This window comes from Geotrypetes seraphini, chromosome 3 (assembly GCF_902459505.1).
Source record: "Geotrypetes seraphini chromosome 3, aGeoSer1.1, whole genome shotgun sequence".
Lineage (NCBI taxonomy): Eukaryota > Metazoa > Chordata > Amphibia > Gymnophiona > Dermophiidae > Geotrypetes > Geotrypetes seraphini.
This window is the reverse complement of record NC_047086.1, coordinates 156,629,135-156,654,726: the sequence shown is the minus strand read 5'-3', so window position 1 is coordinate 156,654,726 and position 25,592 is coordinate 156,629,135. Positions and strand designations below refer to the sequence as shown.

Below are 25,592 nucleotides of genomic sequence, written 5' to 3'. Positions count from 1 at the left end.
TATCATGGGAGATGCGGCCAATTCGGTGCCACAAGAATCATCATCTCTTGGTAGGTCTCTATTTTTTAGATAATTCAGCCTAACATCAACCACGGAGGATATACGTACAATTCCTTTGTTGGTCACAGTTGAACCAAAGCATCTATGAAGGTGCTTCCTGGCTGTACTTTGTGGCTAAAGAACCGAAAAGCCTTCTTGTTGTCCACTGACATCCTTAGATCGAACATTGGTCTTCACCAGTGTTTACAATTTTGTTGACAGCATTTTGGGACAAAGACCACTCCCCTGGATCTAAAGTCTGGCTACTGAGATAAGACTGTTTATCAATTGTCCACTCCTGCTACATGTGCCACCGAAACAGCTTGTAGATGAAATTCTGCAAAATGAAACAACAATTGGTCCTCTAGCTTCAACAGAGCACTTGGTGCCTCTCTGTCTGCTAACATGCTACTGCTGTAGTATTGAGAAGACACTGACTACTTTGCCTTCCATAGTCTTTCAAATGACTGCCACACTAGGTGACTGGCTCAGTTCCAATCTGTTAATGGACCATTTTCTCTGAGAGGGTAACCATCAGCCTTGAACTGGCCGACCCTTGCAATGACCTCCTCAGCCATAGAGATTGTCATCTGTCATCAGTATCACCCAATATGAAAATGCGGAGAGTCAAGTCCTTGGACAGTGTCTTCGCCCGAAGCCTCAAATGCAAGCTTTGACACGCTTCCTCTGTCTAGTTCAACAGTATCAGAAATGGTAACTCCTAATGCTTCTCTAGAGTAGGGAGTGGTACCAGAGGACTGGAGAATGGGTGGATGTGGTCCCTCAACACAAAAGTGGACATAACGAAGAAGCAGGGAATTATAGGCCAGTAAGTCTGACTTCTATAAATTAATGGAAACACTTTTAAAACAGAGAATGGTGAAGTTTCTGGATGGTGGATTACAGGACTGGAGGCAACATGGATTCACTAGAGGTAGGCCTTGACAGACAAATCTGATCAATTTCTTTGACTGAGTGAGCAGAGAATTGGATAGAGGGGGTGTGCTAGATGTGGTGTATTTAGATTTTAGCAAAGCATTTGACAGTATTCCACACAGATGTCTAATAAATAAACTGAGTGTCCTCGGGATGGGCCTTAAAGTGACGGATAGGGTCAGGAACTGGTTGAGTGGAAAATGACAAGAGGGTAGTGGTCAATGGAGAGTGCTCTGAGGAAAGGGATGTTACCAGTGGTGTGCCTCAAGGTTCTGTTCTTGGGCCTGTTCTTTTTTAACATTTTTATAAGCGATATTGCTGAAGGGCTGTCAGGTAAGATTTGCCTCTTTGCAGATGATACCAAAATCTGCAATAGAGTAGACACCCAGGATTGTGTGAATAACATGAAGAAAGACCTAGCGAAGCTTGAAGAATGGTCTAAAATTTGGCAGCTAAAATTTAATGCTAAGAAATGCAAGGTCATGCATTTGGGTTGCAAAATCCCAAAGGAATGGTACAGTTTAGGGGGTGAAGAACTTATGTGCATGGCAGAAGAGCGGGACTTGGGTGTGATTGTATGTGATGATCTTAAGGTGGCCAAACAGGCTGAAAAGGTGACGGCGAAAGCTAGAAAGATGCTAGGGTGCATAGGAAGAGGTAAGGCCAGTAGGAAAAAGGAAGTATTGATCCCCCTGTATAAGACTCTGGTGAGACCTCATTTAGAATTTGTGTACAATTCTGGAGACTGCACCTTCAAAAAGATATAAAAAGGATGAAGTTGGTCCAGACTTGGAGACAGACTAAAGATCTCAATATGAATACCGTCCGCCCTTTAAAAACATGGCCTGCACACTGGCCCTTCCTTTTAAAACATCCCCCGCCCCGCAGTACTTTTTTAAACACCTCTTAAACCTGGTGGTCCAGCGGAGTATGGGCTGGCAGGAGTGTGCTTTCTGCACTGCTGCCTGGGCCCACCCCGCTTTCTTAATGGCTGCAGTCAGTTCTCGTGAGTTCCACGAGAACTGACACAGCCATTCAGAAAGCGGGGCGGGCCCAAGCAGCAGCGCAGAAAGCATGCTCCTGCCAGCCCATACTCCGTTGGACCACCAGGCTTAAGGTGTTTAAAAAGGTACTGCTGGGCAGGGGGTGTTTTAAAAGGAAGGGCCGGTGGAGGCAGGCCATGTTTTTAAAGGGCGGGTGGGTGGTGTTTTAAAAAGGTACTGGGAGGAGGGGGAGAGGAAAAAATTGTTAGTCGGCTGGGATGGATCCCTCCTGTTCCAGCCTACCACTAGATCATCAGAGGTGAGGTGGTGGCAGGTTACAGGACAGGGAAGTGGGGACAGGGTGCAGAGCCTGGCAAGGAGTGAGGGAGGATGGGTGCACAATTTAGTTCAAAATGTTTTTTTTCTTGTTTTCCTCCTCTAAATCTATGGTGCGCCTTATGGGCAGGTGCGTCTTATGGAGCGAAAAATATGGTACTTTGGAGGAAAGGCAGGAGATATGATAGATACGTTTAAATACCTGCGTGGCATAAATGTGCATGGGTCGAGTCTCTTTCATTTGAAAGGAAGCTCTAGAATGAGAGAGCATAGAATGAAGTTAAGAGGTGATAGGCTCAGTAGTAATCTAAGGATATACTTTTTTACAGAAAGAGTAGTAGATGTGTGTAACAGTCTGCCAGAAGAGGTGCCAGAAGAGGAGACAGAGACTGTGTCTAAATTCAAGAAAGCTTGGGATAGGCATCTGATTTCTTTTAGAGAGAGGAAGAGATAATGGTTACTGTGGATGGGCAGACTGGATGGGACATTTGGCCTTTATCTGCCATCATGTTTCTATGTCTGAGGCAGTATGGAAAGGCTGGTTACCCTGGTAGTCTAATGGCCCCCCCCCCTCCAAATGAATGAAAATGGATAATAGCAGTTTTCTGAGCTACTACTATGGAGAATGTCTTCTCTGAAGGCTGGTAATGAACTCCAGACATTCTAAGTGGTAGCCCATCCAAAATCTGGAGATTTACCACTGCTATTTTGGAGATTGAAGGCCAACTAATAACGCTTTTTTCGCAGGCAGCCCCAGGCAGGTCTAATATTAATTCTGTCTTTACATCAAGTCTGGTGGGGTGGGGACTCTTCCATCTAATGTTTTAAAAGTTTTATTTTCTGTTGAGACACCCCTGCTGGCTTTGCCTACCTGCTCTCAACAGCCTCCCCTCCTCCATTCCTTGAATCACATGACAGGTTTTAAAAGTTTTATTTTCTGTTGAGATACCCCTGCTGGTTTGCCCACCTGCTCTCATATCACTAAAACCTGCCACTTCTTCCTCTAAATTACTACCAAAATTAGACTCTTCATCTCTGAGCACGCTACCAAACACATATCCACGACCTCATCACCTTGCGCATAGACTACTACAACTCACTACTCTCAGGCCTTCCGCTTAGCCATCTCGCTCCCCTCCAATCCATCCAGAATTCAGCTGCACGACTCATTCCGGATGAGTCGCTTTACTCATGTTACCTCTCTCCTAAAGTCACTTCATTGGCTTCCCATTTGTTTCCGAATACAATTCAAGCTTCTTTTATTGACCTACAAATGCCCTCACTCAGCTGCCCCTCACTATCTCTCTTCACTTATTTCCCCCTCTGATCCCCTCAGCTGGTAAGTCCCTCCTATTTGTGCCTTCCTATCAACCGCCAACTCCAGACTCTGTCCCTCTGCCTTGCCGCACCATATACTTGGAACAAGCTGCCTAAATCCCTATGGTGGGCTCTGTCTCTGGCAGTGTTTAAGGCCCAATTAAAAGCCCACCTCTTTGAGAATGCTTTCAACTCCTAACACCTATCACCTTGGGTTCTGCATTCCCAATCCTATATGTCATTTCTGTCTGCCCAAGTTAGATTGTAAGCTCTTCTGAGCAGGGACCATCTATAAATGTAAAAATGAATGCCTTTCAGCATTATATAAATAATAAGTAGTAGTAGTAATCTACATTACAAAAACTAACTAATCAATAAACAGAAAATAAAATTAATTTTTCTACCTTGTTATCTGGTGGAATAGTCTCCCAGTGGAGGTGGTGGAGACAAAAGACTGATGAATTCAAGAAAACGTGATGCAGGCACATGGGATTTCTTAGGGAGAGGAGGAGATAGTGGATACTGTGGATGGGCAGACTGGATGGTCCATTTGGCATTTATCTGCTGTCATGTTTCTAAGCTTCTAAGGTACAATTGCTTACATTTTAGGCATCTATTTTTTCCTATTTAAAAAAATCTCACCACACAAAATAATTAATGTGATGACAAAGAAACATCCTAAGCTTAATGTTTCATTTTTACTCTATAGCAAATGAAAGTAAAAATGGCTTATATTACTGAAACATATTTGTCACACCTATAGTTTCAATTCTCATCAGTAGGAAACAGTTTTTTTAATGGGTTGTTACCTTTAATTGTTGTTGTAATTCACTATTTAACCTGGCCAAAACTGTATTGGTTTCCTTATTGCGTCTGATTGATGCCTGAATAGCTTTCTTGTCTTTTCCCACTGATCTGTGGATACAAGATTTTAAAAACTCATTTTCATTCTAGACACTGCTATACTTAAACATGAAATTCTCTAGTCTTTTAACACACTATTCAAGTTTTCAGTTCAGAGCTTACGGTTGCAGTTGAACCATTTTTTTCAGCATACACAAGAAAATGACAGCCTGGTTTAGAAACAGGTACAATATTATGCCAAGGTCTGCCATTTTTGTATACTATTGTTTGTTTATTGAATGCTTGATATACTGCTCAATTTGACATACAGGTCACGGCAGTATACATAAATTAAACATAAATAAATAAGAAAGGAACACCATTAAAAACAACCATTCAGACAGCATTCAAATCCTCATCTGTGTTTAAGTCAAAGCAGAGAGCTGGATTCTATCTTTTCTATTCCTTTGAGTAGAGAGACCTGAGTTCATTTTTTATTTCTGGTTCAGGTCTTCAATGTCATGGATTGACCAGGACTGGGAATGCTGCACATGCAACTTTCACATCCCTGGTCCATGGTCATTAGACACTGGTGACATCTGACTGGACCAAACTAAAATGGCAGTGGACATAAATAAAGGGAAAATATTTGGGTGCTCTAAATAAAGTCTCCTGTCATCTGATTCCAACACATCACAGTTTTACTGATGAGGATGCTAGGACACATGAATAGATTTCTGTATATATTGGGTAATAAGTAGAAATAACAAAACAACAAAAAGATTGTGGCACAGAAGACTGGATGTACCAATTTGTAATTTAGTAAGCATCCAAATAACTTAAAAACAATCATAAAAAAAAAATCCACAAAGGGTGTATACAGTCACACGTGACACAAAGGAGAGAAACCAAATAATGTATACAATAAAAATGATCCAACTGGGGCCATGTTTCAGCAAAATAAAAATGTCTTCCTCAGGAGTTTTATAGGGTCCTTGGTTGTCTTAAATATAAAAACATAAATGTCACAAAAATAATAAAGAAGTTAAGAGGCTGCAACCTCACAAGACTACAACGTAGATATGACATCAGCCTATATTGTAGTCTTATGAGATGTATTGCTTGATTGTAGTCTCTTAACTACTTGGATTTCTTGTGACTTATGTTTTTATATTTAAGACAGCCAAGAACCCTATAAAACTCCTGAGGAAGGCATTTTTATTTTGCTGAAACATGGTCCGAGTTGGGTCATTTTTATTGTATGCATTATTTGGTTTCTATCCTGTGGGTCACTTGTGACTGTATACACTCCTTGTGGATTGTTTTTAAGATTATTGTTTTTAAGTTATTTGGATGCTTAGTAAACTACAAACTGGTACATCCGATCTTCTGTTCAACAATCTTTTTGTTGTTTTGCTGCTTCATTTCCTTTGTAGAACCTTTTGGTGCTATTTGGATTTTTTTTTTTTTTAGGTACGTAGAAATGACAATAACTTCTTAGATAAATTAAATAAGAACATAAGAATTGCCGCTGCTTCACGTTTTTTTGTTAACAGCCAGCATTTTTACTATTGAAACTGCAAATAATCTGTTCCTGAAGGAGGCAATATCGGTGAAGACAGCAGCAATTTTCAGGCTGATAGCAGGCAAGCAGCGATTTTCTCCATGCATGCTAGGAAGCAGTGTTTTTCTCGGTGCATGCTGGGAAGCAGCATTTTTTCTCTGTGAACGCTGGGAAGCAGCGATTTTGAGGGCAAAAGATTGGAAGCAGCGATTTTGTGGGTAAAAGCATGGAAGCAGCGATTTTTTGAGTGAATGCTGGTAAGTGCTAAACTTTTTCATTGGTACAGTACAGGTACTTTACACAAATTAATGAAACCGCGAGTGCTGAAACCACGAATATGGAGGGAGAAGTGTACTTTAATAATACCCTCCTAAGTTAATGACCCAATTAGTCTGTTCAGCCCAGAATGTGAAAAGGTGTACCTTTTGAGATTCTAGAGAGATAATCTAAACTGATCTGGTGGGACTAAAAGGAAAGAAAATTAGCAGCCAAGACCTTATTTCTCCTTCCATAGAACCCTCCACCAGACCAGTCTAGAACTTGTAGGTACATAGCAGTACATAGCAAAGTAGTGCTCCAAATGGATGGGACCTCAAAAACTGTTCAAATGACCATATCTCAAGTACAGAATATGCATGCACTGTAATTCATAATTATAGTTATCTACTGATGTTTTTAAACTTAGTAAGAGAAGTGGAGTATATAACTTATGCCAACTGGCTTTCTACCCTTCGAGTCTGTTGCCTAAGAAGAAATACGCTTTTGTGAAAACAAGGTTTACAGCAAACAAAGTGGTTGGAAAATTTTGCACAATGGTATGACAAGAAAAAAGTATGGAAAAAAGTGAATAGAGGAGGATATGTTGCTGGATCATGAGAAAAAAAAGGGAGGTATATCATTGAGCTTTATTCCTGAGAGAGAAGAGGAGAATTTAGGCAGACTATTCAAGGGAAAACATTATTAAAAATGATCTAATCTGGGATTTCTGAGTAGCACTATGTTCAAAACAGATTCAAGGCAACTTACAATTTGATATTATTGACATACAAATTAGTGCATTGCAAACAGAACATGATACAGTTCTACAGGGGGATAGGAATTGGTCAGTTATTGAACAGTGCAGAAGTAGGTAATAGGCTTGGGTTGGTAGGTTGTGTAGTATAAATACCGATGGGATAGGTTGGTTTTTTTGGGGGGAGGGGGGAATCCAGGCATGTTTTTAAAAATTTTTAATGGGGACAGATATTGTGTGTGACATGCACATCTATGCCCCCCAAAAAAGCAGCTGGTGTTCAGAACTTTTTTTTTTTACGCTGCTGGCACCTCCAGACCTGTCAGAATTTGGAGCATTAAAACATGGGGCTTCATTTTGTGCATCATGTCATTGATAGAAGTGCTCATTTTAATATTGATGAGCACATTATAAAGTATTTACATATGATTATAGGAGGGTGCTACAAACCACGGAAAAGACCGTGATTTACTGTTTTGTGCATCAATAGGTGCAATACTTCGTTGCTAAACCTGTTACAACTGGTTTAGTGACAACTGTTAAATGCATGGTGAGTTTTGTGTGTATGGGCCTCTGTGTGCTGAAATTACTACCACCGAAATAAAACCTTCTAGGTCAGAAACTTCAGGTGGAAAGCATCAAGCGGCTCAAAAGGAGCTTTCATCAGCTGTGTGAGGATTATGTCGAGGTCCCATGACATCGACGAAAAAACTGCCAATGCAATGGTCCAGGGAGGTCGAGCAGATGTTAACCTGAAAATGGCTCTATGCATCTGGCCTGAAGCAGGTGCAAGAGGGTCCGAAGGCCCCAAAAAACCAGACCTTAGAAAAAATAAAAAATTTTAAATGGGAACAAAAAAGAAAATATTAATTGAAAGAAAAATGAAGAAAAATATAAATGGGAAGGCAGAAAATAGTAGTTTGACTTGCTTTGGGAAGAACTCCCAAAAAACACAGCTTCTCAGCTTCACAAAAAAATGAGAACTGATGGTTTTGCGAGCTGACCTCAGACAGGATGGAACCGATGCATGCATGGTACGTGCAATCTCGAGACTTTGAAAAGTTTAAAGTGACAGTACACTTTTGTACTGTCCGTACCAGGCTATGTGGATGATGTCTCCCACATGTGAGAATATGCTAGCTGTTTGTCCTGGAATAACAGCACTTTTTACCTTGTGTGTTTTAATACACCGGGCTAGTAGGTCCTGTAAAATTATAAAGCCATATGATTTCACACAGAACACTGAAGACAGCATAGAAAGCATATAGATGCTGATGGGGAGGGACTAAAGAGAACCTTTAATGGTTATTTATTAATTAAATTAAATATAATATAAAAAACCACTGATATAGATCAAAATGATACTGCGGGTAATTTTTTCTAATTATTATTTAAATGGGAACAATCCTCAGATTATGGAGTATTTTTCCTATTCTGGGGTTTCTTCAAAGAGAAAGACAATTCTTTTCTCTTACTCCTGCGTACATCACCGGTTTGAACCCATCCTCCCTACAATAACTAAAACCATTAATTTATTCTTTATTTGCTCAGAACTGGCAGTGGCGTGCTGTTAGCCCAGAGAAGCGTTGCTAGAGTCTTTTCCCTGACGCAGCGGGGATGTAACTCTATCCCGCGAAACGCAGACCACATCAGAAATTGAAAGTATTAAGCAACGGCCTTGGTTTCTAAAAGAGCACAAGCTAAGTATCTTAAACTCTGAAATGCATTAAAGTAATTTATAGCACAAAAGCACTTTTTATAAAGCACTTTGAAGCACCAGTGTACTTTAAAAAACTAGCACAATTTTTTTCTGTCGGTTTGAGTGTTGAAATGAACTGTGAGGTGTCTTAATGAAATTTTTCAAACATGAAGTATTAATGAATAGCAAAGGTTTTTAGGATTTATTTATTTCAATTAGATTAATTAGAGAATGAAGAATAATTAATGTTTAAATAAGGAGATAAAATAGTTTAAGAAATAAAGAATAAATTAATGGTTTTAGCTATGGTAGGGAGGATGGTTTCTAAACGGTGATGTAAGCAGGAGTAAGAGAAAAGAATCGTATTCCTCTTTGAAGAAACCCCAGAATGGGTAAAATACTCCATAATCTGAGGCATGTTCCCGTTTAATTAATAATTAGAAAAAATTACCTGCAGTGGAATATAAGGGGGGCTATAACCAATATGTATTAGATACAATTTTAGTTAAACCTTTTAAAGACACCAATATTATATGAAAGATATATCGTATTTTTCGCTCCATAACACGCACCCTAGATTTAGAGGAGGAAAACAAGAAATAAAACATTCTGAACCAAATTCTCTCTGTCAGGCTCTGCACCCTGTCCCCTCTACCTGTCCGGCTCTGTACACCCTGTCCTCCTCTCTGGTGGTCTAGTGGTAGGCCGGGACAGGGTACAGGGCAGGCAGACCTAGTGGCAGGTCCAGTGCTGTATCGACATCGCTCCTAGTGGGAAGCTTTTCAAAACCCAGACAAATCTGGTAACCCTATCCCCATCCTCACAGTTTGCAACCTTAAGACTACACCAAGACAGATTCCAAAACTTCAGAAAACCTAGAAATACTAACTTGCAAAATCACTAATACTCAACTCTATTCTATATCCCGCCCAAAAAGTGGTCAAGCGCCAGAGAAGAATTCTTTGAATTACTAACTGTTGACACCCTAAAAGGCCTGAACAATTTACTACTAGGGGACATAAACATTCACTTAGAACAAAAGGGAAAGCCAGAAGTAACTGAAATTACCAACTTCCTAATGTCACTCAACTTCTCTATTCCCGACACTTCTCTCAAAAAGAAATCCTAAAACCCAAAATACAATATCATACAGGGTCTGGTCGGACCACTATATTGGTAATTTCCACTTACACTGGCAAAAACAGAATTCCCAGCCGAAACACAAAAGAAAAAACACAAAAACAATAACCAGCCGTAGTACTATAAACCCAACTGAATTCTGGGCCTTCTAAGAGCTTCGCCCTACAACCAATGAAATACAGAAATTCCCTACAAGATGGAAGAAGTTCAGTAAAGAACTCTTAGACCAAATAGCTCCATACAAAAAGAAAGATAGATCACCAAATGAATGGTTTGACTCAGAATTACTAACCAATAAACAGGAACTAAGAAAGCTGGAGAGAATCTGGAAAAAAATGAACAAAGAAACAGATAAGACAACCTGGAAACAAAAAATGAAAACATACAAAAATTTGATCAGAGAAAAACGCACAAAACACTACGCACAAAAAATAGGTACAGAAAAAATAAACAGCAAAGAATTGTTCAAACTAGTAAAAACACTAACAGACACAACAAGAATCATGAAAAAGGACAATGAGAGCACCCCATCAGCCCAAGCCCTAGCCAACTTTTCTAAAAACAAAATCACAGAACTAAGAGCAACTCTACCCTCACCCACAAACGATATCCTCCACTATCTCGAACCCCACGACCAGAATACCAGAGCAGACATGATCTGGGACCACTTCAAATTCCCAAATTGGCATCAGTTCCTAAATTTATTCAACAAATACAACAAATCAAACTGCCTACTTGACGAATGTCCCCCCAAAATCATGGCAACTGCCCCACCAGAATTCAAAATGGAACTATTCACTTGGCTAACAATGGCCCTTACAAACGGAACACTAAACAAAGACATGGGTCATATACTGATTACACCAATCCCCAAAGATCAGAAAACCTCTACAGCACTGACATCCAACTACAGACCCATAGCAAGCATTCCCCTCTTCACAAAACTACAGGAAGGATTGGTCAACCTTCAACTAGTAAACTACCTAGACAAATTTAACATCCTCAGCGAACATCAATCAGATTTCAGGAAAGGATATAGCACAGAAACGGTCATAGCCTCCATACTAAACCACCTCTATGATCTCTTCGGCAAAGGCAAAGGCAAAGGCAAAAGCAAAAGCAAAAGCAAAAGCAAAAGCGCACTGATTCTGCAATTAGACCTTAGCAGTGCGTTCAACCTAGTAGACCACAAAATCATGCTACTGTGCCTTGATGTAATGGGAATCTCGGGAAAGGTACAGAAATGGTTTCAAGAATTCCTAACAAACAGATCCTACCGTGTAGTCAGCAATGGAAATCACTCCAACCCATGGAAAAATCCGTCAGGGGTACCCCAAGGCTCCCCTCTATCACCTACATTATTCAAAATCTACATAGCATCCTTAGGTCACCGACTACAAAAATTAAACTTAAAACACTACATATACGCAGATGACATCTCCATCCTAATCCCCTTAAATGACACCTCACCTGAAATTATAGACAACCTTTCACACCCAATGATAGAAATCGAAAAATGGACTACCAACTTCAAACTGAAAGTAAACACAGAGAAAACAAAAGTCTTCTTGGCAAGCCCCAATGACAAAATAAAGAGAATATCATTAAAGATAAACGATCATGAATATCCGATTTCCAAAACCATAAAAATTCTGGGTATCACACTAGATATGCACTTGACCATGGCTGACCACACAAACTTAACGGTGAAGAAATGCTTTTATACACTATGGAAGCTAAGGATTATTAAAAAATACTTTGAAACAACATCCTTCAGGTTACTGGTGCAATCACTGATCCTATCCACCCTGGACTACTGCAACATCGTCTACCTGGGTATCACACAAAAAACAATAAAGAAACTGAGATTAGTACAAAACACTGCAGTTCGTTTAATCTTCGGACTGAGAAAACAAGACCACATTAGCCCATACTACAATGGAAGCGCGAATACAGTTCAAATTTGCATGCATCTGCTTCAAACAAATCTTGGGCCTAGCACCTTCCTACCTGCAAACACATTTCACTCTGCATAAGCCCACATGAACAACCAGAAACAAAAATATCTTTGCCTATCCTAAAATCACTGGCTGCAAATACAAATCCTTCCTTGATAAAACCTTCATGTTCAAAGCTAACAGACAACAATCCTGGCTGGGAAATTACATAAACAAAACTAGACAGACCTACAACGCATTCCGAAAATCAATCAAATTCATCACCTAAACAGACCAATCTACGCTTACTATGCTATCCCGAAGCAATCTCTCAGGCAATTCCCACCCCTCTCACTTTCCCTCCCTTAACAACCCCTCTTACATTCCCTCCCCTTACAACCCTTTTTTCTTCTGTAACTTTCCCCTCATGCATTTGTAATTCGCTGAATGACCAGCCTTCTTCGATGTGAACTGCCTAGAAGTCGTCTGACTATAGCGGTATAGAAAAATAAAGTTATTATTATTAACTCTTCTCGATGGTATAGCCGGCTTCTGGAGCGCAATATAGGGGGATACACATTCAGTAAGATATTGTGGGCCATGTGATTACTATGTAACAACTGATTTAGGGTAAATGACCATAAATAAACACAACAGACACTCCATGAAAGCAGCTGCCAAAGCGCTATTTTTTCTTGTCTTTTTAGTAACTTCTGTCCATCTCACATGTCTTCTCTCTCCATGTCCACAATCTTCCTCCTGCAGCCTTATCTGTCCTGTGTAACAAACATCTCCCTTCTATATCCTGTTCCTTTCCTTCATCCTGTTTCTACATCTGCCCTCTCATATTCAGCATTTTCCTTCTGTGTGTGTGTGTGTCTTGTCCTGTCCTGCATTTCATCCTCTTTCTCCCTGTCCCTCCCTCTCCCCTGTGATCAGTATTGCCCCTCTGTGTCTCTATCCCTTCTTCTTCCATGCCCGCCATCTCTTATGTCTCCCTGTCCCTTCTTCCCCCTCCCCCCCAGGATTAGTATACAGTATTGCATTGTTGCTTCCCAACCCTCAACTCCCTCATAGTTCAGTATGACTCTGTCCTGGGTCTCCAACATCTTTCCCCTTCTCTTCTATCTAGCACGGAAGGAAGGAGCAGGCTGGGGGAGCCGCAGTTCAGCAGCCCGTGCGCTATCCCGCTGTATGCCCACCACCCTCATCGTCCAGCCATCCCCCTCTCTGAGCAGCATGTGCTAGGCGAAATCCCGGAGCGGTGGCGCACCACTTCTGCCCGGGTCTCACTCGGTCACTGCTGTTGCTCACCAGTGTTGTCTCCCAAGAGCATCAGGGTCAGTCATGCATGCGCAGGGGAGGCAGCGGACAAGGACTGAATGGCGGGGGCCACCTGGAAGAGAAAGGCTTGGGCGAAGAGCCGAGAGTCGTGGCAGGCGTCTGAGGCCGAGGAGCTTGACGTGGAAACGGCTCCACCGGCGGGCGGGCTAGTGGAGCTGGCTGCCAAGACAGGGGCTGTTCTGAATGAAAAGATTACGATCTGGCTCAATCGCAGTTTTGCTAACCTCCGAGCAACCAAACAGAATGGGGGGTGGGGGGGAGGTGGACCTCCTACACGCTCAGCACTGTGGGAGTGTGGAAGGCTGCCGGTGGAAGTGCTGGATTACAAAAAGGTACCCCAGGGGTGGGGGTATTTGTTCCATTCGCACCCTTATTTCCACCCATTTTTGGGGGGGGAAAATACGTCTTATAGAGCAAAAAATACAGTATCTAAATAATAGAAATCCTTCACACACAGCCAAGTATAAACAGCAGCTCGCAGAGTACATATTTTTCCTTCATAGAACAAAATATTTTGGTTTAATGTCTGGAACAAGATGTTGGAACCATAACAGGCTCCCGAAAATGAGCTAAAAGTCACACTAACACAGTTGTTTATAAAAACATATTTTTCTTCCAGTAGTTGTTTAGAAGGTTTAGAGAAAAACACATCTGTTTATAAAAACATATTTTTCTTCCATTAGGGCAAATAGATGAGTTAGTACTTATAGAAAATCATGTGAATTTTTCGACGAGATATTTGCAACAGAAGAGAACATATCTGAGGTCATCATGACCTTCGAAAGCATGTTGTCCACTTCCTACTATTGCTGACAGAGGTGACAAATAGCATGTGTTGAGTTAAGTCATTGTTGCTAAGGAAGTAAAATTAATAGCAAACCAGGTGATTTCAATGGAAACTAATAGAATTTGTAGATGGATTGTAATTGGACGATGTACCAACTACGTATGTTTAATAATGAATTAATTTCTTTCATTATTTCCAATAAAAAGACCAGTCTCAGGTAATATGATGAGACTTTTGACTGTGGACTTACTAACTTTAGTAAGCAGTCAAATTCTCCTCAAAGCTTTGACTATTTTAACCACACTTGTGTGAGATCTTTCTTTGATCTCCCCTGAGATAGAATTAAGAACTGAGGACTATTTGGAAGAATTAGGGGGCTGATATGTAGCCTGTCTATATATTTATTTCAATCAAACAATACAAAACATTACTTTCATCTGTCGGTGGGAAGAAGGGAGAGAAAGTTAACATTGGTGGGTGAACCTAGGTCATTTGTTCCTTGTATTGCTAGTATTGGGTTGATAGGGGCCCTGAGGACTATCTCAGTGGAAAACATAGCTATCTATTTTCAAACTACACTGAAAAGCACATCTTTTATCATTAAAAAATATTTTTTGAGTCCAAAACAAAAGCCTCATGGCTGGTGGATATGTCTTGCACCAGAAAAAAAAAAATCTGATTAGCCAGCGCAATTTAATTATTTTGAACTGGTTCTACAGCATTGTTTACTCAGGAAGTCTGTTACATATAACAATTACATGGAAAACACAAAATTATTATTTTCTACTTGTACTGCCCTCTTTCATCTCCCTGTCATAGAAACATAGAAATAGACGGCAGATAAGGGCCGCGACCCATCTAGTCTGCCCACCCCATAGACCCTCCCCTACCTTTCGCTGTGAATAGATCCCACGTGTCTATCCCATTTGACCTTAAAATCAGGCACGATGCAGGCCTCAATAACCTGAAGTGGAAGACTATTCCAGCGATCAACCACCCTTTCAGTGAAAAATAATTCCCTGGTGTACCTGTGCAGTTTCCCGCCCCTGATTTTCCACGGATGCCCCCTTGTTGCCGCGGGACCCTTGATAAAGAAGATATCTTCTTCCACCTCGATGCGGCCTATGTCTCGATCATGTCACCCTACTCTCTGTGTTCCTCGAGTGAGTATAGCTGTAATTTATCCAGCTGTTCCTCGTCAATCTTCTCTAGACTTCTTTTTCAAATCCTTCCATCATTTTAGTATTCTCTTCTGTCTGAATCACTTCCTACCTTACCCCTTCTTAGCATTGATCTTTTATTTCATTTCCCTCCATTTCTCTCAATCTAATCTCTCTTACAGTTTTAGTTTCTATTCATTCACCCTTTCTTCTCTTCTATCCTTTTACATTTCACTTGATCTTCCTCATCCCAGTACTTGCCTCCTCTTAGCTTTTCATCTCTTTTACTAGTTTACTCCTCCATCAAAATGCTTTCTGGCTCTTTTTATTCCTAAACCCTTACCTTAAGAACAAAAGAATTGCCATACTAGGAAAGACCAAAGGTCCATCAAGCCCAGTATCCTGTTTCCAACAGTGGTCAACCCAGGTCCCAAACACCTAGATCAGGGGTGTCAAACTCCCTTCTCGAGGGCCGCAATCCAGTCGGGTTTTCAGGATTTCCCCAATGAATATGCATGAGATCTGTTAGCATAAAATGAAAGCAGTGCATGCAAATAGATCTCATGCATATTCATTGGGGAGATCCTGAAAACCCAACTGGATTGCAGCTCTCAAGGAGAGACTTTGACACGCCTGATCTAGATAGATCCCTTCTTTCTGTCTCATCCCCACAAAAAATGTCTTATTCTCATCCTCTCTCATATCACTTCATTTCAATCATCTCTTTTTTATATTCAATCATTATTACTTTTCAGCCAATAGTAGAACAATAAGCAATATAAATATGTCAACATTGGCAGAGAACCCCCCCCAGAACAACAGTTGTCAAACCAAAACAAGAAAGAAATCATATTCAGTTCAGTAAGTGACTACGTCTCCTGTGTGTCAAGGTTGTGCAAAAAGGTAGCCAACAGTTTATGTATAAATTCCCCTTTCTAGAGTCCAAGTATCCAACAGCCTGACGATCCATTCCAGCCAACTGAATCATCAAAATCCGCCAATGGGCTAAGGTGGGTGCAAGCAGTGTCAACCAACATTGTAGGATTGTTTTAATACCCACATAACTAGCTTTGTGGGTAAAGGCAGTGCAACCTGAGTGCAATGGAACCATGAAAAAAGTTAAAGTGAAGAGAGAGCTAGGGTGTAAAGTTCAGGTACAGTTCCAGAGACGGCCAATCCACTGGATGAGCAGACGCCAGAAGGTCAATATGGAGGGGCAAGTCCAGAACATGTGACCTAATGTGGCATGAGGAGCCAAACATTTAGGACAAGTATCTGTTGGTATTAAGTGCACCCGGAATGCCCAATTAGGTGCAAAAAAAGCTCTCAACACAAACTCAGTGGTAAAGAAGTGCTTTTTTGCACTTTGGAAGCTAAAGACCATTAAAAAATATTTTGATCATCTATCTTTCAGGTTACTAGTACAGGCATTAATACTATCCATATTGGATTACTGCAATGTTGCTTATTTGGGAGCCCCAAAGAAAATTAGGAGAAAATTGAGAATAGTACAAAATACGGCTGTCCGACTGTTATTTGGGTTGAAGAAAAATGAACATATCAGTCCCTATTACCAACGGATGCATTGGCTACCGGTGAAAGCACGAGTACTATTCAAATTTTCCTGCATTTGTTTTAAATTGATTTGGGGATTAGCCCCAACTTACCTTTTATTTCACTTTGTGTTGTATAACCCAATGAGGACAACTAGGAATAGCAATTTATTTGCTTATCCAAAAATTATTGGCTGCAGATATAAGATCTATTTGGATAGGACTCTTGCATTTCAAGCAAGTAAGCAGCAGTCCTGGTTGGGCAATTGCATTAGTGGAGCTAAGCTGTCTTATGGTGTATTTCGATAACAAATTAAGTCAGCACTGTTTGATAAATTTATTTCTTAAAATGTGGATACTGTAGTCATGATAATCTGATATTGAGTATATTTAAGAAACTTGTTGTACTTTAACTATTTGTAATTTGCTGATTGCTCAGTCTTCTTCCTTGGAAACCGCCAAGAAGTCATTTGATTATGGCGGTATAGAAGAATAAAGTTATATATATATATATATATATATATATATATATATATGTTATGTTATTGTAGTAACGTTCCCTTTCTACTGCAGATATCAGCAAACTGGCACCCAAGCGTAAACTCCGTTTCAACAAGTCTGATGTAATGGAAGCATGGAGATCATAAGTCCATTAGCTGCATAAGCAGCATAATCCAATTCTCCAGCTGCCTCCAAAAGGTATTTGTGATGAAAATGGAGAGGTATGGGAACCTGTGCAGTTAAGCATAAAGCCTCTGAAAGCCTCTCATGAACTTCTGCTGTTAAACTCTCCTGAGGTAGGGAATGAACATAGTGATGCAACTGACGATAAGAATACCAGTCCACAGCCAAGAAGTGAAAGGAGTCTTGTAGAGTCTGGAAAGATGTCAGGGTACCATCTTCGTGCACCACTTGAGAAAGATAATGCAGACCCCTTCGGGCCCAACAATGGAAAGTCTCCTGAAAAAGTCTCGGGGAAAATTCCCCATTGCCCATCAGTGACAAACAAATAGTCACTTAAGATGAAATCTGCGATAAATAACAGAGCCTGTTCCATGTAATTCTAGCAGGTTGCATAAAAACTGCACCATATTCAGCACTACATTTAGGCAATTTAACAGCATGTAAAAGAAAACTAAAATGAAAAAGGGAATAAGCAGCACATTCAACCTCAGTAAAAAAAAAAATGATCATTCATACAAAACCAGCCATTCAAGTGTCATAACTGACAGGCCTATCATCTCTTCACATTCTTCCAAATCCTCTGGTTTGACACCTTCACCCTTCAAGAATCCACTTTCATGCTTTCTTAATCACCCTCTCTTCAACTCATTTTCATCCCATTGATCATCTTGAATAATACTATCTTCTTTCCAAATTCCTACTCTGGTTCTATTTGTTATACACTTTCCCCTACAACCCTTTCATCTCTCAAACCCATCCCAACTTCCTCATGTGCATACCTATCTCAACTCTTTCTTCCTCCCAAATATTACCTCTGTCACTTTGCCTTCCTCAATGCTACCACTATGTTTTTCTTTCATATACACCCTCCCCACTTCAACTCCTTCAACCTTTACCCCAGCTCTCTTGCACCCAGCTCCCCATTTTCTTTATCCTGCACTTCCCTGCCATATTTTATTACCCACAACCTCCCCCCTCACATGGCTCTAATGCAAACCCTATCTTTCCTGTCACCCTGCAACCTTAGTCCTGATGCTCTCTGACCTGCTGCAAAACACATGGCTGCATAGACTTTATGGAAGAAAACATTGCCAGGTTTGCATTGCAGTTTTCAAGAAAAAGGAAGATGATGACGTTCACTAGGAATTGATCCCCTCTATAGTCTCCATTCTCATAAATCACTCACAGGAGTGATAGATTTAACCCAGGAAAAAGTAGAATAGGGACTGCAGTTGATAAAGATAAAGAACATGAGAATATCCTTACTGGGTCAGACCAATGGTTCATCTAGCCCAGGGATCTCAAAGTCCCTCCTTGAGGGCCGCAATCCAGTCGGGTTTTCAGGATTTCCCCAATGAATATGCATTGAAAGCAGTGCATGCACATAGATCTCATGCATATTCATTGGGGAAATCCTGAAAACCCGACTGGATTGCGGCCCTCAAGGAGGGACTTTGAGACCCCTGATCTAGCCCAATATTCTGTCTTTACTGAGGCCAATCCAAGTCACAAGTACCTGCAAAAACCCAAATAGTAGCAGCATTCCATGCCACCGATCCATGGCAAGCAGTGGCTTCCCCCATGTCTGTTTCAACAACAGACTGTGGACTTTTCCTCCAGGAACTTGTCCAAACTTTTTTAAAAAAAATCAACTACATTAACTGCTCTTACCATATCTTCTGGCAATGCATTCCAGAACTTAACTATTCTCTGAATGGAAAAATATTTCCTCTTATTGGTTTTAAAAGTATTACTTTAACTTCATCGAATGTCCCCCTAGTTTTGTTCGAGTCCTCCTCTATCTCTCCTACCCCTTCTTCTCCACTGCAACTACAGAATTCCCCACCTAGGACAGAAGAGATGAAGGCTGTATCTGGAAGAACATGGCCTCTTTTTGGTTCTGTACAGTGTGCTTAAGTAGTACTTCTCCCTTCCTATTACTGAATTTGTGAAATGGAGGGGCACATAAGGGAGCAGAGTGGCAACTTTGAGCTTCCTACTTCAGGTTCAACCCTAGATCACCATAGCATGGACCAATATATAATGTCTCTGAGCTGTTATGGAAGGAATACTTTCAGATAAGACATTCATTTTACATTACCGAGGAATAGATGATGGTAAGACAGATCCAGCTGGTAATACATTACCGAGGAATAGATGGCGGTAAGACAGATCCAGCTGGTAATACACCTGGTTTTTGATTGTGCTCCTCCACGTCTGGTCTGAGTTCATCCTCTGATTTTAACCTCCTGCGAACAGGCTTTGGTGGTGGAGCAATATTACCTTTACCCTGAAAGAAAGCAAGGATTTTAAGTTATATTTATCAGATAATCTAACAGAGGAAGCCCCAATTTTTCTTGAAGTCAATATTTTAAAACCATTCATGCTGCTATGTATAAGGCTATTGCTCAGCTTGTGAAAACAAATGTGGAGGTTAGAGTTATGTAATACCTATATAAAAAATAAGGGTAAATATTCAGTGGCTGATGGTCGGTAAAGTTGAGACAAAGTCTTAGCCACCTGTAAGGAACCCTCCAGAGTCTCCCACTGATCCGTTACTAGCGAAGTGATGTCTGGATGTGCGAGAAAAAAATGTAGTTTCTAAGGAAGGATTTGTAGTAGAACAATTAGATTCCAAAATGACCAATCAATTAGAAATATTAGCCTGTAAAATTAGCAATAAGGAATTAGAAGATTCCCTTTCTTGTATATTATTCTATGTTCCGCCAAAAAGCTGGCCAAAAGCAAGAGAAGACTTTTGCGAATTTGTCCTACATAACTCAATCACTTAATCACATAATGTAATTGCAGGAGACATAAACTTACATCTAGATAAAGTGGACAATACAGAAGCAAAAGACTAAAAACTTTCTATCTCTACTTAATTACAATCTCGCTTTACCCACACAAACACATGAAAAAGGCCATCATTTAGATGTGGTAGCGATGTCCACAAAGGAGATCTTAGACCCTTCCATCTCTCTTTCGGACGGTACTTGGTATCACAACATCTGGTCTGACCATTTCACTTATTATTTCAATCTAACCTGGACTCAGCTAAAATCTAAGACTCATCCACGGACAGAAAGAGAACACCTCACAAAGGGCCATATCAACCCAGAGGAATATTGGTCACAATATGACCTACAAGCGAAGATAGAAGAAGGAGTTGATTTCTATGATCACTGGATGAAAACTAGCACATCCATTTTAGATAAAATTGCCCCTAAACGAAAGAGTAAAAGCTGCTCAAATAAATATAACAAACGGTTTGACATCGAACTCCTAACAATGAAACAATCAGTAAGACGTTTAGAAAGAATCTGGAAAAAAACGGGAAAACAGTCAGACCGAAACAACTGGAGATCCAACATAAAACTCTACAAACAACAGATAAAAGAAAAACGTAAAACATTTTACTCATCCAAAATTAGCTCATCCAATACTAGCTCAAAAGGAGCTAATACAAAAGAACTAATACAAAAGAACATAGTTACAAATTTATTTGACACCACATGTCACACTCAACCCATGAATAATATCAAACTACCCTCAGCAAATGATCTAGCACAACATTTCGATTCAAAAATTGAAAACCTAAGAAATAACCACTCGACAATTGTTGCATGTGAACATCAATCAACTGATATATATGGAAATGAAATACCAGTGGACATGATTTGGAGTTCCTTCCACAATTTCGAATGGAATAACTATATCAAGTTATATAACAAATACTCTAAATCATACTGTGTCCTGGACTCATGTCCCCCAGAAATTATGAAAACAGCTCCATTAGACTTCAAACTATCACTGTTGAATTATTTTACCAATAACCTAACCAATAGAAAATTCCTCACTAATAATGGTCATATCATAATAACCCCAATTACAATAAATCATAAAGAATCATCAACAACAGTTACCAACTATAGACCAGTAACATCCATTCCATTCATTGTGAAAATCATGGAAGGATTGGTGCACACCCAACTGATGGAATATCTCGACCAATTCTCTCTTTTGCATGAAACTCAATCTGGTTTTAGGCCTCTGTTTAGTACTGAGACAGTAATTGCGGCTATCCTGGATAATTTGCACTACTTGTTTAGTAAGGGCCTCAACGCCCTGATCATGCAATTTGACATGAACTCTGCCTTTGACTTGGTGGACCATGGGAAACTGTTACAATGCCTAGATGCAATTGGAATCAGAGGAGAGATATTAAACTGGTTTCGAGGTTTCCTCATATCTCGCACCTACCAAGTCCGTTTCAATTACGATCTCTCCGATACATGGAGCAATTCATCAGGCGTGCCACAGGGGTCACCATTATCCCCTCTGCTTTTCAATGTTTATATGTCCTCATTGAGTGCGCATCTATCCTAGCTGGGGATAAAACTATTTAGCTACGTTGATGACTTCATGATAATTATCCCATTCAATACCTCTATCTCAGAAGTCACCTCCAAAGCAACAGAAGTACTAAATCGGATGGAGCAATGGATGACTGAGTTCAGACTAAAGCTAAACCCAGAGAAAACAAAATTTTTTATAGCATTGCCACACCCACTTGACACTAAAGCATCACTGTGCATCAATAACCTCTGCCATCCCGTTCAACCCACTATGATGGTTTTGGGAGTAACACTGGACCAGAGTCTGACCATGAAAGACCAGGTAAACTCCTTGATTAGAAAGATCTTTCTCACCCTCTGGAAGCTTCGGTCCATCAAAGTTTACTTCGATGTCTCATCATTTAGAATTCTGGTACAATCCCTCATACTGAGTCAACTCAATTATTTTAACATCGCCTACTTGGCACTCACCCAGAAAAATCTGCAGCGATTACAAAATGCAGCAGTTAGGCTACTTTGTGGACTGAAGAAGTTTGATCATTAACACCTTCCTATTGACTTCTACACTGGCTGCCGATGGAGGTACGTGTGAAGTTCAAGTTTGGTTGTTTTTGCTTCAAGATACTTTACGGTTTAGCCCCTAAATATATAACAGACCTTTTCTCTTTCACAACCAACAGACATAGGAGAAGTTCACATCCGAACTTTGTTTCTCCACCGGTTAGAGGTTGTAAATCTAAAAGTCATCACCAACATCTTTTCTCACATCAAGCAGCATTATGGGGTAAAGACCTGGAACAACTACTTATAGGGAATTCAGGAAATGACTAAAGACACATCTGTTCCTGAAGTACTTAGGTAACTGACCTATACAATCTTAGTCCTCAACAAATGATCTTTAGAACTGTTATTCACTAACTCTGATCTTTGTTTATTCCACTCAATCTGTAATACCTTTTAATAATTGTAAACCGCATAGAGCTTCACGGTCCTGCGGTATATAAACTGTTATTATTATTATTATAAGCAGTTAATTTAACAGGGTTCAAAAAAGGTTTGGATAAAAGTCCATAAGCTATTATTAAGATGGACTGGGAAAATCCACTATGTATTTCTAGGATAAGCAGCATAAAATCTGTTTTATTCTTTTGGGATCTGCCAGGTACTTTCACCTAGATTGGCTACTGTTAGAAACAGGACACTTGGCTTGGTGGGCCTTTGATCTATCCCAGTAGGAAAGCATTGATCTAATGCTACCTTGAAGAGTCTATAACTGTAAAATATACTATTTGAAAATGTAATTGCTTTAATACTTAGAGCCTACTCCTACCTCACACGCTACTCCTTGTGACCCTGTGCAAGTCACCTAATCCCTCCATTGCCCCAGGTACATTAGATAGCTAGTGAGCTCACCAGGACAGACAAGGAAAATGCTTGAATACCTGAATAAATTAATTGCAGAGGAAAACACTGCATCGCCCTCGATCGGGGCCGCACAAAATACTTCACAGGGCCGCATGTGGCCCTTGGGCTGCAAGTTGGACATCCCTGATGTAAACCATTCTAAGCTCCCTTGGGAGAATGGTATAGAAAAATGAATAAATACATTTCTCCCTCCGAATCCACGGTTCCAAAAGCCATGGACTTGGTTATTCGCAATTTTTTTTAACAAAAAAACTATTTTCATTTTTTGGATATTTTTAAGCTGTCCAAGCCTCCCCGGAACCTTACCCTGGTGGTCTAGTGGTGAAGCGGGGCAGGAGCAATCTTCCTATGCTCCTGCCCCGTGCAGAGCCGTCATCAGAATGGCTGCTGAGTTCCCGCAAATACTGAGGGAGAAGTGTAATACTTTAAATAAACATTCTTACAAATGCCAACCTTCTATTATCTCATGCCTTACACATAAGCACAGCACTCTTCTCCAGTATTTTGTATAAATAAATTAAAATGTTCTTTTCACATACTGCATTGGCAGGAGCACTGGTAACAGTCTTGTCTTCAATTCGTCCTTCTGTTTTGGCACTTCGGACAGCACCTGCTGTTTCAGATGGTTTTTCAGTCTACAGAAAATCAAAATTAAAAAAAATATTTCGAATATGCTGCTTTTCATGCAATGAAAACAGGAAATACTCAAATAGTTTGTGCTCAAAGAAATATACATCTGGGCTTAGTGTTTGGGAAATACCAGTGCAAGGAAATGCTAAGTCCATTTATTAGCATAGCTTAGTAAGAGCCCCTTTATTATCTGTTGTCATTTAAATTATCTTTATACATTAGCTGAAATTTTTCTATTGCCAGTTAATTATTTTACACAACAGATTTCTGACATTCAAAAACATTAATATTTAGTATTGTTTCCCCTATGAATTTTGATACTAAATTACATAGGATAAGATTGGTATTAAATAATTTGCTTTGGACATTGATGTGCAAAAAATTATTAGATAATGTCCAGATTTTTATTAAATTCAAAATTTTAAAAATTTTTTGTGATGTTTACAAAAAGAGATCATGTCCTCACCTTAGTAATATCTTTTCCAGTAAATAGGTGTATCATTCTAGAAAAGCAGGTTATCTCCCCATGGCTACGAGCCATATGCAGAAGGAATTCACTCTGGATTTTTTTCTGAGTCCCTCCTACTTCACTGAGAGCTCTACTGCCACCTGTAGTTAGTATCCATGCAAACAAGAGCTCCATTGAATGAAAACAGGAAATTTTCCAAACAAAACAACTGTCCTGATCATATACAACATTTGAACACTCCATTAACAAGTGACAGCCAACAGAAGCATCAAAGGAGCTCTGGTAGTACCCCTGTAAAACTTATTATACAGTATTCTTCAGGGAACAAAGGTCTGACTGGCATCCAAGATACAACTTGGTGAATCATTAACAAAATGAAACTCACAAGAAAGACAGGATGGAAATCTAGAATGACATGCCTATCTACTGGAAAAGATATTATCAAGGACATAATCTCTTTTTCCAGTGCAATAGGTGTGTCATTCTAAACAAGCAAGACATACAAAAGCAGTCCCAGGAATCTAGAGCGGGCTGACTGCGCTGGCCCATCACATGGAGGAACCAAAGGTACATAACTCTCTTGCTGCAAACGCCCACTCTTTAAACTCTGCAAATGTGTGTAGAGAGGACCAAGTCGCCGCTCTACAAATCTCCTCTGAAGAGACTGCTAACTTCAGCCCACGACGAAGCTACACTTCTAGTAGAAAGTGCCCTAAAAGAAACAGGGGACTGTTTCCCACAGAGAATATAGGCTGACGAAATGGCTTTACAGATCCATATGGAGATCATGGCCTTGGAAGCGGGTGCACCATGCGAAGATGGATGAGTCAGCACAAACAGATTGTCAGAGAGCCTAAACTTGCTGGTGACCTCTATATAGCGAAGAAGCACTCTTCTCACTTCTAACCTCTTCAAAATGCGGTCCTGTTTCCTAAAACCTATAGGTTGGAATACAGGCAAATGGCCCTCCTGATTAACATGAAATGCCAAAACCATCTTCAGCAGAAAAGAAGGGACAGTGCCATAGGGAGATTCTAATCTCCCAAATTCTAAGAAAAGGCGCTCAACAAGGAAGAGCCTGAAGCTCCTAGACTTGCCGCGCTGAGGTCACTGCTATCAGAAAAAAAGCCTTTAGCGTCAAGTTCAAGAGGGACACTTCCTCCAGAGGCTCGAACAAAGCTTTGGTGAACAGCCTTACTGGGTCACATCAATGGTCCATCAAGCCCAGTAGCCCATTCTCACAGTGTTCAATCCAGGTCAACAGTACCTGGCCAAAACCCAAGGAGTACCAACATTCCATGCTACCAATCCAGGGCAAGCAGTGGCCTCCCACATGTCTTTCTCAATAACAGAATATGGACTTTTCTTCCAGGAAA

The 25,592-nt window shown here is 40.3% G+C and overlaps 1 protein-coding gene across 9 annotated transcripts in view; it reads right to left on the bottom strand.

Moving 5' to 3' along the window:
• The window catches only part of REPS1 (RALBP1 associated Eps domain containing 1), a 234,711-nt gene that overhangs the window by 20,128 nt on the left and 188,991 nt on the right, over positions 1-25,592 (bottom strand). For 5 of the 9 annotated variants that reach the window (XM_033938633.1, XM_033938629.1, XM_033938630.1 and 2 more), the window contains 3 exons: positions 23,657-23,752; positions 19,482-19,624; positions 4,421-4,526 (listed from right to left, as the gene is read on the bottom strand). In XM_033938633.1, the coding sequence (XP_033794524.1) occupies positions 4,421-4,526; positions 19,482-19,624; positions 23,657-23,752 (345 nt within the window). The remainder of the gene's footprint in view (positions 1-4,420; positions 4,527-19,481; positions 19,625-23,656; positions 23,753-25,592) is intronic. The other 4 variants (XM_033938631.1, XM_033938627.1, XM_033938628.1 and 1 more) reach the window with 1 other exon arrangement.